This window comes from Crinia signifera, chromosome 2 (assembly GCF_055691185.1).
Source record: "Crinia signifera chromosome 2, ASM5569118v1, whole genome shotgun sequence".
In the NCBI taxonomy this organism is placed as follows: Eukaryota; Metazoa; Chordata; class Amphibia; order Anura; family Myobatrachidae; genus Crinia; species Crinia signifera.
Window position 1 is genome coordinate 408,772 of NC_139218.1, and position 13,932 is coordinate 422,703.

General features: G+C 46.0%; 1 protein-coding gene across 1 annotated transcript in view; it reads left to right on the forward strand.

Moving 5' to 3' along the window:
- VPS28 (VPS28 subunit of ESCRT-I) overlaps positions 1-13,932 on the forward strand; it is a 104,973-nt gene that overhangs the window by 9,243 nt on the left and 81,798 nt on the right. Inside the window, exon 3 of the mRNA XM_083171423.1 lies at positions 12,565-12,593. Coding sequence (XP_083027549.1) covers positions 12,565-12,593 — 29 coding nt within the window. The remainder of the gene's footprint in view (positions 1-12,564; positions 12,594-13,932) is intronic.

Consider the following 13,932-nt stretch of genomic DNA (forward strand, 5'->3'; position numbering starts at 1 on the left):
GCACAGTATGTGAGAGACCTGACAGCTGGGATTAGTGTGTGTGTCCTAGATGCACAGTATGTGAGAGACCTGACAGCTGGGATTAGTGTGTGTGTCCTAGATGTGCAGTATGTGAGAGACCCGACATCTGGGATTAGTGTGTGTGTGTCCTACATGCACAGTATGTGACAGACCTGACAGCTGGGATTAGTGTGTGTCCTAGATGTGCAGTATGTGAGAGACCTGCTGGGATTAGTGTGTGTGTGTCCTAGATGCGCAGTATGTGAGAGACCTGCTGGGATTAGTGTGTGTCCTACATGCACAGTATGTGAGAGACCTGCTGGGATTAGTGTGTGTGTCCTAGATGCACAGTATGTGAGAGACCTGACAGCTGGGATTAGTGTGTGTGTCCTAGATGCACAGTATGTGAGAGACCTGACAGCTGGGATTAGTGTGTGTCCTACATGCACAGTATGTGAGAGACCTGACAGCTGGGATTAGTGTGTGTCCTACATGCACAGTATGTGAGAGACCTGCTGGGATTAGTGTGTGTGTCCTAGATGCGCAGTATGTGAGAGACCTGCTGGGATTAGTGTGTGTGTCCTACATGCACAGTATGTGAGAGACCTGACAGCTGGGATTAGTGTGTGTGTCCTAGATGTGCAGTATGTGAGAGACCTGACAGCTGGGATTAGTGTGTGTGTCCTAGATGCACAGTATGTGAGAGACCCGACATCTGGGATTAGTGTGTGTGTGTCCTACATGCACAGTATGTGAGAGACCTGCTGGGATTAGTGTGTGTGTCCTACATGCACAGTATCTGAGAGACCTGACAGCTGGGATTAGTGTGTGTGTCCTACATGCACAGTATGTGACAGACCTGACAGCTGGGATTAGTGTGTGTGTGTCCTACATGCACAGTATGTGAGAGACCTGACAGCTGGGATTAGTGTGTGTGTCCTAGATGCGCAGTATGTGAGAGACCTGCTGGGATTAGTGTGTGTCCTAGATGCACAGTATGTGAGAGACCTGCTGGGATTAGTGTGTGTCCTAGATGCACAGTATGTGAGAGACCTGCTGGGATTAGTGTGTGTCCTAGATGCGCAGTACGTGAGAGACCTGCTGGGATTAGTCAGTGTGTCCTAGATGCGCAGTATGTGAGAGACCTGACAGCTGGGATTAGTGTGTGTGTCCTAGATGCGCAGTATGTGAGAGACCTGCTGGGATTAGTGTGTGTCCTACATGCACAGTATCTGAGAGACCTGACAGCTGGGATTAGTGTGTGTGTCCTACATGCACAGTATGTGACAGACCTGACAGCTGGGATTAGTGTGTGTCCTACATGCACAGTATGTGAGAGACCTGCTGGGATTAGTGAGTGTGTCCTAGATGCGCAGTATGTGAGAGACCTGCTGGGATTAGTGTGTGTCCTAGATGCACAGTATGTGAGAGACCTGCTGGGATTAGTGTGTGTCCTAGATGCACAGTATGTGAGAGACCTGCTGGGATTAGTGTGTGTCCTACATGCACAGTATGTGAGAGACCTGCTGGGATTAGTCAGTGTGTCCTAGATGCGCAGTATGTGAGAGACCTGCTGGGATTAGTGTGTGTCCTACATGCACAGTATCTGAGAGACCTGACAGCTGGGATTAGTGTGTGTGTCCTACATGCACAGTATGTGACAGACCTGACAGCTGGGATTAGTGTGTGTCCTACATGCACAGTATGTGAGAGACCTGCTGGGATTAGTGAGTGTGTCCTAGATGCGCAGTATGTGAGAGACCTGCTGGGATTAGTGTGTGTCCTAGATGCACAGTATGTGAGAGACCTGCTGGGATTAGTGTGTGTCCTAGATGCACAGTATGTGAGAGACCTGCTGGGATTAGTGTGTGTCCTACATGCACAGTATGTGAGAGACCTGCTGGGATTAGTCAGTGTGTCCTAGATGCGCAGTATGTGAGAGACCTGCTGGGATTAGTGTGTGTCCTAGATGCGCAGTATGTGAGAGAACTGCTGGGATTAGTGTGTGTGTGTCCTACATGCACAGTATCTGAGAGACCTGACAGCTGGGATTAGTGTGTGTGTCCTAGATGCACAGTATGTGAGAGACCTGACAGCTGGGATTAGTGTGTGTCCTACATGCACAGTATGTGAGAGACCTGACAGCTGGGATTAGTGTGTGTGTCCTAGATGCACAGTATGTGAGAGACCTGACAGCTGGGATTAGTGTGTGTGTCCTAGATGCACAGTATGTGAGAGACCTGACAGCTGGGATTAGTGTGTGTCCTACATGCACAGTATGTGAGAGACCTGACAGCTGGAATTAGTGTATGTGTCCTAGATGTGCAGTATGTGAGAGACCTGCTGGGATTAGTGTGTGTCCTACATGCACAGTATCTGAGAGACCTGACAGCTGGGATTAGTGTGTGTGTCCTACATGCACAGTATGTGACAGACCTGACAGCTGGGATTAGTGTGTGTCCTACATGCACAGTATGTGAGAGACCTGCTGGGATTAGTGTGTGTCCTAGATGCACAGTATGTGAGAGACCTGCTGGGATTAGTGAGTGTGTCCTAGATGCGCAGTATGTGAGAGACCTGCTGGGATTAGTGTGTGTCCTAGATGCACAGTATGTGAGAGACCTGCTGGGATTAGTGAGTGTGTCCTAGATGCGCAGTATGTGAGAGACCTGCTGGGATTAGTGTGTGTCCTAGATGCACAGTATGTGAGAGACCTGCTGGGATTAGTGTGTGTCCTACATGCACAGTATGTGAGAGACCTGCTGGGATTAGTCAGTGTGTCCTAGATGCGCAGTATGTGAGAGACCTGCTGGGATTAGTGTGTGTCCTAGATGCGCAGTATGTGAGAGACCTGCTGGGATTAGTCAGTGTGTCCTAGATGCGCAGTATTTGAGAGACCTGCTGGGATTAGTGTGTGTCCTAGATGCACAGTATGTGAGAGACCTGCTGGGATTAGTGTGTGTCCTACATGCACAGTATGTGAGAGACCTGCTGGGATTAGTCAGTGTGTCCTAGATGCGCAGTATGTGAGAGACCTGCTGGGATTAGTGTGTGTCCTAGATGCGCAGTATGTGAGAGACCTGCTGGGATTAGTGAGTGTGTCCTAGATGCGCAGTATGTGAGAGACCTGCTGGGATTAGTGTGTGTCCTAGATGCACAGTATGTGAGAGACCTGCTGGGATTAGTGTGTGTCCTACATGCACAGTATGTGAGAGACCTGCTGGGATTAGTCAGTGTGTCCTAGATGCGCAGTATGTGAGAGACCTGCTGGGATTAGTGTGTGTCCTACATGCGCAGTATCTGAGAGACCTGCTGGGATTAGTGTGTGTGTCCTAGATGCACAGTATGTGAGAGACCTGACAGCTGGGATTAGTGTGTGTGTGTCCTACATGCACAGTATGTAAGAGACCTGACAGCTGGGATTAGTGTGTGTCCTAGATGCGCAGTATGTGAGAGACCTGACAGCTGGGATTAGTGTGTGTGTCCTACATGCACAGTATGTGAGAGACCTGCTGGGATTAGTGTGTGTCCTAGATGCGCAGTATGTGAGAGACCTGCTGGGATTAGTGTGTGTGTCCTACATGCACAGTATGTGAGAGACCTTCTGGGATTAGTGTGTGTCCTAGATGCGCAGTATGTGAGAGACCTGCTGGGATTAGTGTGTGTGTCCTACATGTGCAGTATGTGAGAGACCTGCTGGGATTAGTGTGTGTCCTGCATGCACAGTATGTGAGAGACCTGCTGGGATTAGTGTGTGTCCTAGATGCGCAGTATGTGAGAGACCTGCTGGGATTAGTGTGTGTCCTAGATGCGCAGTATGTGAGAGACCTGCTGGGATTAGTGTGTGTGTCCTACATGTGCAGTATGTGAGAGACCTGCTGGGATTAGTGTGTGTCCTACATGCACAGTATGTGAGAGACCTGACAGCTGGGATTAGTGTGTGTGTGTGTGTGTCCTACATGCACAGTATGTGAGAGACCTGCTGGGATTAGTGTGTGTCCTAGATGCGCAGTATGTGAGAGACCTGCTGGGATTAGTGTGTGTGTCCTACATGTGCAGTATGTGAGAGACCTGCTGGGATTAGTGTGTGTCCTGCATGCACAGTATGTGAGAGACCTGACAGCTGGGATTAGTGTGTGTGTCCTAGATGCGCAGTATGTGAGAGACCTGACAGCTGGGATTAGTTTGTGTGTCCTACATGCGCAGTATGTGAGAGACCTGCTGGGATTAGTGTATGTGTCCTACATGCACAGTATGTAAGAGACCTGACAGCTGGGATTAGTGTGTGTCCTACATGCACAGTATCTGAGAGACCTGCTGGGATTAGTGTGTGTCCTACATGCACAGTATCTGAGAGACCTGACAGCTGGGATTAGTGTGTGTGTCCTACATGCACAGTATGTGACAGACCTGACAGCTGGGATTACCCAAGTACCCAATTCCCTATTGGACCTTAATCTGGTCCAGCATTGCGTGTGGACCAAACACCCCTGGGTGTTCCCATGGACTGTGCCCATGGCAGGTGTGTGTATGGAACTCCTCCCCCATTAGTGCCCATGGCAGGTGTGTGTATGGAGCTCTGAGCACCCCATGATGTGTGTAACTCCTCCCCCATTAGAGCACATGACAGGTGTGTGTGTGTATGGAGCTCCGAGCACCCCATGATGTATGTAACTCCTCCCCCATTAGTAAGATAGATAGAGCAGCGCTGTGTTGGCAATGAAAAAATTCAAAAAAATATAAATTGATAATTTTTATATAACATATAAAATGAATAAGTACATACAATTATAAGTATAACATGATAAAAAGATAAATGAATATAAAAATCTCACTCTCGGATTGGATCGGAATCTGGAATGGCCAATGTCCAATGGGATGTCAGTCCAAATGGAAAGTGCACTTAACCATACTTGATTCTGCTGTGTTGGAAAACCAATTTAAACGGTATATTACGAAGAAATCCACTGATCCTCTCTAATATTGCGGGTAGATGTTGATACCGCTGGAGAGGACGGTGGGAAGGTGTCCAATTTTTCTCCCCAAGGGTTCCTCTGGTGGTTAAATGGAAGATATCCTTTGGCTCTGGCCCGATTGGAGAGCCTCCTATAGATGGTAGAAGGAGGGTGGGCGTCTGTTCTCCAAACTTGACTGATAATTTGAGGGGGGGGGGGGGGGGCAGGACTCTCAAACGGGTGGCTGTGATGGTGGTCTGCTCACCCGGAGGGAAACACTGCCAGTCACCCCAGTCACTTTTAAGTGGAGACGGCCTGGTTCTTGATGTAAATACACTAATCTCAACAGGTGGCTAGAGATGGCGTGGCTCACCTGGAGTTAGGTGTACTGAAAGGGATCCCAAGGGGATTAGGTGAAATGAAAGTTCCCAATTCAAGCAGCAGTGGACTGAAGATGGTTTGAGGTCCAATCTGATGAGAGTGAGGGGCTGCACCTAACGCGTTTCGCCACTGACTTGTGGCTTTTTCAAAGGTGACTTCTGGTATGGTGGCTAGGGGTATATATACCCATAATGATAGGTAGCCAATCATCATTCAATTAGAGCAATAAACCTCAGTGGTCACAATTTTCATATACATTAATAAGGTAGGAGACAAACATGTTGATTTAATCTAGGCATTGGTAATGAATATTTATTAAAAACAGTGAAAGATCCTAAAAAAGGGGAAAATACGTTATAAACAGAGAGAGTACTTCCGGGTTGAAGGTCACATAGCTGCACCTTAGTAAGAGCTGAGTACGTACAGAAATAGTGTTAATAACTTTCCCAATATATGTATTGTAAAGAACGAAGTGTAGGCTCATACTATAGGCGCCCTATTGCTCTCTGGTGGAGCAATTTTCTTCGTTTTTTTCTATTGTTGATAAGTCTTTTTGGGCAGCCAAGTATGAGTTGTTTCTCCAGTTACAATGAAAGACTTAACAGGAGACAAACATATATTTCCCGATGTGACCAGCACCCAGAAGGAAATTTAGACAGAAATGATGATATATTAAAAGTTAATTTTGAGGAATTGGAGGACTTGCTACGAGAGGAGACCAAACAGTGGCTGGATAGCACGAATTTGCAAAAGTATATCGATAAAAAGATGCTACCACGTGGTCTAAGACTCCACAAGCCCTCCATCTTTCAAAATAATACTGAATACCAGGAGAAATGGGATAATTTGTTGGACAAGTGTTCATTTTCATTGATGGAGCTTGTTATTGACTACAGGGTAAAGAGAACCAGCGAATTAGAAAAGGAAATAGAAACATTGAAAGCCAAACTAGAACCCCACAACCAACTCAAGGAATATAAGGAGAGAGATAGTAAAGTCATGGAAAGATTAGTAAAATACGAACAGGAAATAATAGACAACAAATGTAAAAAATTCCATAGGGATCTCACAGACTACCAAACAGATAGCGTGAGATCTTATCGTCTCCAAAATAGAAATAAAAATAACCATAGAACTAATGATTATAGAACAAAATCATACGATACCAAAAAACAATCAGAGAAAGTGGCGGATATCAGAGTACGAGATGAAGGGCCACAATATCAGAGAAAAGGCGCCTGGACCAACAGACGTCCTAACACGCCCAACCACTACTCCAAAACCCCCAATAACAGATTTCAAACAGACTCCTTGTATAACAATACAGGAGCAAGACCCAAAGAACCAACAACAACAAAGAGCAGGAGAGATACCAATACTGAGTCTTTTTTGGGACCCCGCCCGATGAGGGACCTGGACAGATGTCCTGCGGGAGGGACCCCAAAAAGAAGACGACATTTAAGCGTAGAGGAAATAGGGGGGGAAAGAAGGTTCAATACAAGAAACTAAAACCTCTCAAACCCCCATCTAATGTATTTAATATTTCCTCCAAAAAACTTAATGATACGGAACTAAGATTGCTCCAAAAGGGACTCAAATTTTCACCCTCCTCGGAGGCAAATATTTTTGACCTCTATGTCGAATTAAATCGCTTTATAAGAACATTATGCAGACAGAGGCATTTTGCCAATAAAAATTTAACTCGGAATGCAGAAGCAGCCAACCCAATTCTACTTGATTCTGGGGACCAAACCTCCCTTGACATTCTAGCTGAATTATGGACAGAAAACCACATCAGCCCCAAGAAAATATATGACATAGACAAAACTAAACTCAAACGCAAGTCAGATTTCTATCCGATTAAAGCGAAAGGGACCAACGTAGAATCTTTTTATAAAACTACGTTGGAAGATTTTAAGACACTTTGTCTTTCCAACAAAAAGAAATCTGAAATAAATGATACAAAAAATAATAAACAACAACGAAATAAGAACAAAAAGAGAAGCAACCTGAGCAAGTGGGAACAGATAGCTCTTAAGAACCTTATTAAAGACAACTCCATTGTGTTCAAAGAAGCAGACAAGGGCGGGGGTCTCGTGATCCAAAATCGTACGGATTACGTAAACGAGGCCACCCGCCAATTGTCCAATGAGAAATTTTATATTAAAATGCACTGCAATCCCACTCAGGAATTTGCTTCTGAACTCAGATTGCTTCTCGACCAGGCGGTTGTGGATCTTGCCATCACCAAGGAAGAATTTCAATTTTTATTTAACCCTTACCCCACGGTACCCATCTACTATCACTTACCCAAAATTCACAAAAACCTCACTTCCCCACCAGGTCGCCCCATTATTTCAGGTGTTCACTCCCTCACCTCCAACCTTTCACAGTTTGTTGATTTTTATTTACAACCACGGGTTTCCACTTTGACTTCGCACATTAAGGACACCACTCATTTTTTGAATTTATTACAAAATATTATTTGGAAAGACACTTACTCATTCATTACCCTGGATGTGGAGAGTCTCTATTCGAATATACCACATGATCTGGGTATACAATGTATACAAAAGAGACTCCAAAATGATGACGATCTCCCAGTGGAAATGCAGAAATTTCTCACGGATTCTATCACTTTTATTTCAAAACACAATTATTTTTTATTTTTGGACACATTTTACCTACAAGTCATGGGGACGGCCATGGGGACCAGGTTCGCGCCCAGTTATGCTAACCTTTATATGGGGGACCTAGAAGAACAACTAATCTGGGGTTCTGACTTTGGCGCGAACCTGGTCCTCTATGGCCGTTACATCGACGATCTGTTTATTATTTGGGATGGGGACACTACTTCAATTCACTCTTTTGTTTCACATTTGAATTCCAACACTTTTAATTTATCTTTTACCTTCACCCATCACCCCTCCACTATTGATTTTTTGGACATCACAGTGGAAGTTGTTGATGGCAAAATCCACACCTCTAATTACCAGAAATCGGTTAACACCAACTCATATTTAAACTATAAGAGTGCCCACCACCCGATGTGGATAAAAAACATCCCGAAGGGGCAAATGCTCCGACTTAGACGGAACTGCTCACGTCTGGAGACATTTGACACCCAAGCCACAAACTTGATGGAAGCTTTCCATACATGTGGATACCCTAAACAGCTAGTAGAGGGGGCATATGGTTCTACAAGGGAAAGGAGCAGAACGTCACTTTTACAAAATAAAAATAAAAACGAAAATAAAAATAAGACCAAAATATCAAATACAGGAAATAGAGATATCGCCTTTATATCCACATTTAATAATCAGTACAAGGATGTACAAAGAATTATTCGTAAAAACTATGACATTCTCAAACAGGATAAAATATTGAAAGACCTACTCCCTATAGATCCATGTTTCATTTTTCGGAAAAATAAATCTTTGAAAAATCTACTTGCTCCAAGTTTTCTTAAGGCTGTTGATGCTGACATGAATACATCTAACCAAAATTCCAGTTGGTTGAGGCAACAACATGCTGGGTGTTTCAAATGTGGGAAGACCAGATGCATCACCTGCGGGTACATTACCAACAGGTCGACCACTGTCCAGCTACCACATGAAACACTCAGCATTAGGGGTTTCATCAACTGTGATACAACTTATGTTATATACATGCTGTCCTGTAGTTGTAACTTAAGATATGTGGGTAGAACCACTAGACCCCTCAAGATTCGTTTCCTGGAACATCGCAGGAATATCTTGAGGGGCTATCAGTTACATAGTGTCTCCAGACATTTTGGAGAAAGTCATAATAATGATCCAACCTGCTTGCAACTAATTGGTTTAGAGAACATACCCCCGACTAAACGCGGTGGGGATAGGTTCCGTGCTCTCTGTAGGCAGGAAATATATTGGACATTTAAAATTGACTGTTTGCATCCCAGAGGCCTCAATGAGGCAATGGAATTGAATATAGTTCTGTGAATCATGAAATGATATCCCTGTCTGCCTTTTGTTATATACATAATATAAGCATAAAGTGACTCTAATCACTAACCAATCAATAAGAGAGGAGGACAGCAGTATGTGTCCTCATCTAATTTCCACAACAATACCCCTTTAGCATCGCATTATAAATACAAAGTTGGGATCAATTAGTTTGAGTATATAAAATATGTAAACTTACTAATGGATCACTGAATGTGCACTTTTTATATATAATAAGTACTATCTAAATGCATCATTCTCTATTCCATATTCTAAGAATAGACTGTGTGGACCCCTTCCAATTCAATATCATCAGTAAAATCGACATTTTGCATTTCTTTATAAATATATAATTGTCTGTCCTGTATATCTTTATGATTAAGTATATTTGTACCCAATTTTGCCGATATTACAACTTTTCCCTATTTTCAGTGGAAATTAACATCACATTAGGCATTGAAAAATCGGCCATACTTGTCTGTGTCAACAACATACGTAGGTAATAAAGTTGGTTGTACAAAAGATAACAAACCATTAGGTCACATGCGGCGCTATACAGAGATAGAGCCACGCCCCGCCAGAGTGACCTATCACTTGGATGAACAAAAACCCCCGGAAGTGACTTAACAACACAAAGGGACGCTTTGTTTACAACGTTACCCGGACAACCGGGACGTACACACAAGGTATTAACATCTCCCGACTTCCCTTACGGGAGGCACGTGACGGCGTCGCGTAGCACGTAGAGTCAGGTGACGGCGTCACGTGACACGCAGCCGGACACTGACCTATCAAATGGAACAGAGTCCGGCGGAAGCAGGAAACTACGATTGACAGGTGGAACGCATATGCGTTCCACCCACGCTACTTCTATGAATACATCTCTCAAATACAAGATTTCCCTGTGTAAAATTATAAATACAAAGAGCCTACACTTCGTTCTTTACAATACATATATTGGGAAAGTTATTAACACTATTTCTGTACGTACTCAGCTCTTACTAAGGTGCAGCTATGTGACCTTCAACCCGGAAGTACTCTCTCTGTTTATAACGTATTTTCCCCTTTTTTAGGATCTTTCACTGTTTTTAATAAATATTCATTACCAATGCCTAGATTAAATCAACATGTTTGTCTCCTACCTTATTAATGTATATGAAAATTGTGACCACTGAGGTTTATTGCTCTAATTGAATGATGATTGGCTACCTATCATTATGGGTATATATACCCCTAGCCACCATACCAGAAGTCACCTTTGAAAAAGCCACAAGTCAGTGGCGAAACGCGTTAGGTGCAGCCCCTCACTCTCATCAGATTGGACCTCAAACCATCTTCAGTCCACTGCTGCTTGAATTGGGAACTTTCATTTCACCTAATCCCCTTGGGATCCCTTTCAGTACACCTAACTCCAGGTGAGCCACGCCATCTCTAGCCACCTGTTGAGATTAGTGTATTTACATCAAGAACCAGGCCGTCTCCACTTAAAAGTGACTGGGGTGACTGGCAGTGTTTCCCTCCGGGTGAGCAGACCACCATCACAGCCACCCGTTTGAGAGTCCTGCCCCCCCCCCCCCCTCAAATTATCAGTCAAGTTTGGAGAACAGACGCCCACCCTCCTTCTACCATCTATAGGAGGCTCTCCAATCGGGCCAGAGCCAAAGGATATCTTCCATTTAACCACCAGAGGAACCCTTGGGGAGAAAAATTGGACACCTTCCCACCGTCCTCTCCAGCGGTATCAACATCTACCCGCAATATTAGAGAGGATCAGTGGATTTCTTCGTAATATACCGTTTAAATTGGTTTTCCAACACAGCAGAATCAAGTATGGTTAAGTGCACTTTCCATTTGGACTGACATCCCATTGGACATTGGCCATTCCAGATTCCGATCCAATCCGAGAGTGAGATTTTTATATTCATTTATCTTTTTATCATGTTATACTTATAATTGTATGTACTTATTCATTTTATATGTTATATAAAAATTATCAATTTATATTTTTTTGAATTTTTTCATTGCCAACACAGCGCTGCTCTATCTATCTTCCTTTTGTTTGCAAGACTTTTTGTAAAACCACCCGCAGGGAGTGACTTCCCCTGCACCCCAGCAGCTGCTAGGAGATACAACTCATACTATAGGCGCCCTATTGCTCTCTGGTGGAGCAATTTTCTTCGTTTCCTCCCCCATTAGTGCCCATGGCAGGTGTGTGTATGGAGCTCCGAGCACCCCATGATGTATGTAACTCCTCCCCCATTAGTGCCCATGGCAGGTGTGTGTATGGAGCTCCGAGCACCCCATGATGTATGGAACTCCTCCCCCATTAGTGCCCATGGCAGGTGTGTGTATGGAGCTCCGAGCACCCCATGATGTATGGAACTCCTCCCCCATTAGTGCCCATGGCAGGTGTGTGTATGGAGCTCCGAGCACCCCATGATGTATGTAACTCCTCCCCCATTAGTGCACATGGCAGGTGTGTGTATGGAGCTCCGAGCACCCCATGATGTATGTAACTCCTCCCCCATTAGTGCACATGACAGGTGTGTGTGTGTGTGTGTATGGAGCTCCGAGCACCCCATGATGTATGTAACTCCTCCCCCATTAGTGCACATGGCAGGTGTGTGTATGGAGCTCCGAGCACCCCATGATGTATGTAACTCCTCCCCCATTAGTGCACATGGCAGGTGTGTGTATGGAGCTCCGAGCACCCCATGATATATGTAACTCCTCCCCTATTAGTGCCCATGGCAGGTGTGTGTATGGAGCTCCGAGCACCCCATGATGTATGTAACTCCTCCCCCATTAGTGCACATGGCAGGTGTGTGTATGGAGCTCCGAGCACCCCATGATGTATGTAACTCCTCCCCCATTAGTGCACATGGCAGGTGTGTGTATGGAGCTCCGAGCACCCCATGATGTATGTAACTCCTCCCCCATTAGTGCACATGGCAGGTGTGTGTGTATGGAGCTCCGAGCACCCCATGATGTATGTAAGTCCTCCCCCATTAGTGCACATGGCAGGTGTGTGTATGGAGCTCCGAGCACCCCATGATGTATGTAACTCCTCCCCCATTAGTGCACATGGCAGGTGTGTGTGTGTGTGGAGCTCTGAGCACCCCATGATGTATGTAACTCCTCCCCCATTAGTGCACATGGCAGGTGTGTGTGTGTGTGGTTCTGTGCACCCCAGTGTTTGTGGTATGTATGTCAGACCCATCTCACCACCTTCTCTTCCATCCCAGGTCCTGGAAATAAGCCGGAACTTTATGAGGTAAGGCTGCGCTGGCGCCGCTGTCACTGTGTCTTGGAGGCATTTACAGAATGCTGCTATTACTACATCGGGTGCTAGGATAGCCATATGGTGTGTGTGTGTGTGTGTGTTGGATTGGGGTAATTTGTGTCTGATTTCTGTATCTATACATGATGATGTACATAAAGACTCCGACATCTGCATTTCTGACTCCTCGCAGCAGCCACCTATATCACATATAACCATCTATGGCGTCTAACTACAATGGAAATCGTTTATCCTAATACTGCTGCAGAAGTTCCTGAAAATGTGGTGCAAGTGTCAATTCTATGCACTTCATCCCCACGGACGGCGCGTGGCCTGTGGACTTCATCCCCACGGACGGCGCGTGGCCTGTGGACTTCATCCCCCCCCCCAGACGGCGCGTGGCCTGTGGACTTCATATCCCCCCCCCCCCCCGGACGGCGCGTGGCCTGTGGACTTCATCCCCCCGGCCGGCGCGTGGCCTGTGGACTTCATCCCCCCCCCGGATGGCCTGTGGCCTGTGGACTTCATCCCCCCCCCCCCCCCCGAACGGCACGTGGCCTGTGGACTTCATCCCCCCGGACGGCGCGTGGCCTGTGGACTTCATCCCCCCGGACGACGCGTGGCCTGTGGACTTCATATCCCCCACCGGACGGCGCGTGGCCTGTGGACTTCATCCCCCCCCCCGGACGGCGCGTGGCCTGTGGACTTCATCCCCCCGGACGGCGCGTGGCCTGTGGACTTCATCCCCCCGGACGGCGCGTGGCCTGTGGACTTCATCCCCCCGGACGGCGCGTGGCCTGTGGACTTCATCCCCCCCGGACGGCGCGTGGCCTGTGGACTTCATCCCCCCGGACGGTGCGTGGCCTGTGGACTTAGGAGGTTATTCTGATTCACTCGGAAAGGCACAATCACTCTCTAATGGACAAACCCATGTGCTCTGCAGGTGGCGCTGATGTAACATGAGAGAATTAGATTTGGGCGTTATATTGTTTCTGTGCAGGGTAAATATTGGCTGATTTTAGTTATTTACACTGCAATATAGATATCAGTTTGATCACACCCCACCCAAAAGTAACTCTCTCTGCACATGTTACATCTGCCCAACCTGTAGTGCACATGGTTTTGTCCATTAGAAAGTGATTGTGCCTTTCTGCGTGAATAAGAATAACCCCCTTATTTCCCGGCCAGCATGTGGCCTGTAGGTGCGTATTAGGTTAGTAGTGGAGTTCACCACTGCGCAGTCTCCAACAAAATGGCTCCACAATGGATGTTTTATGCTCTACCATGATGGCCAGTGATTGAGTATGTCGCATGTGTGGTGCTATCCTGCCAC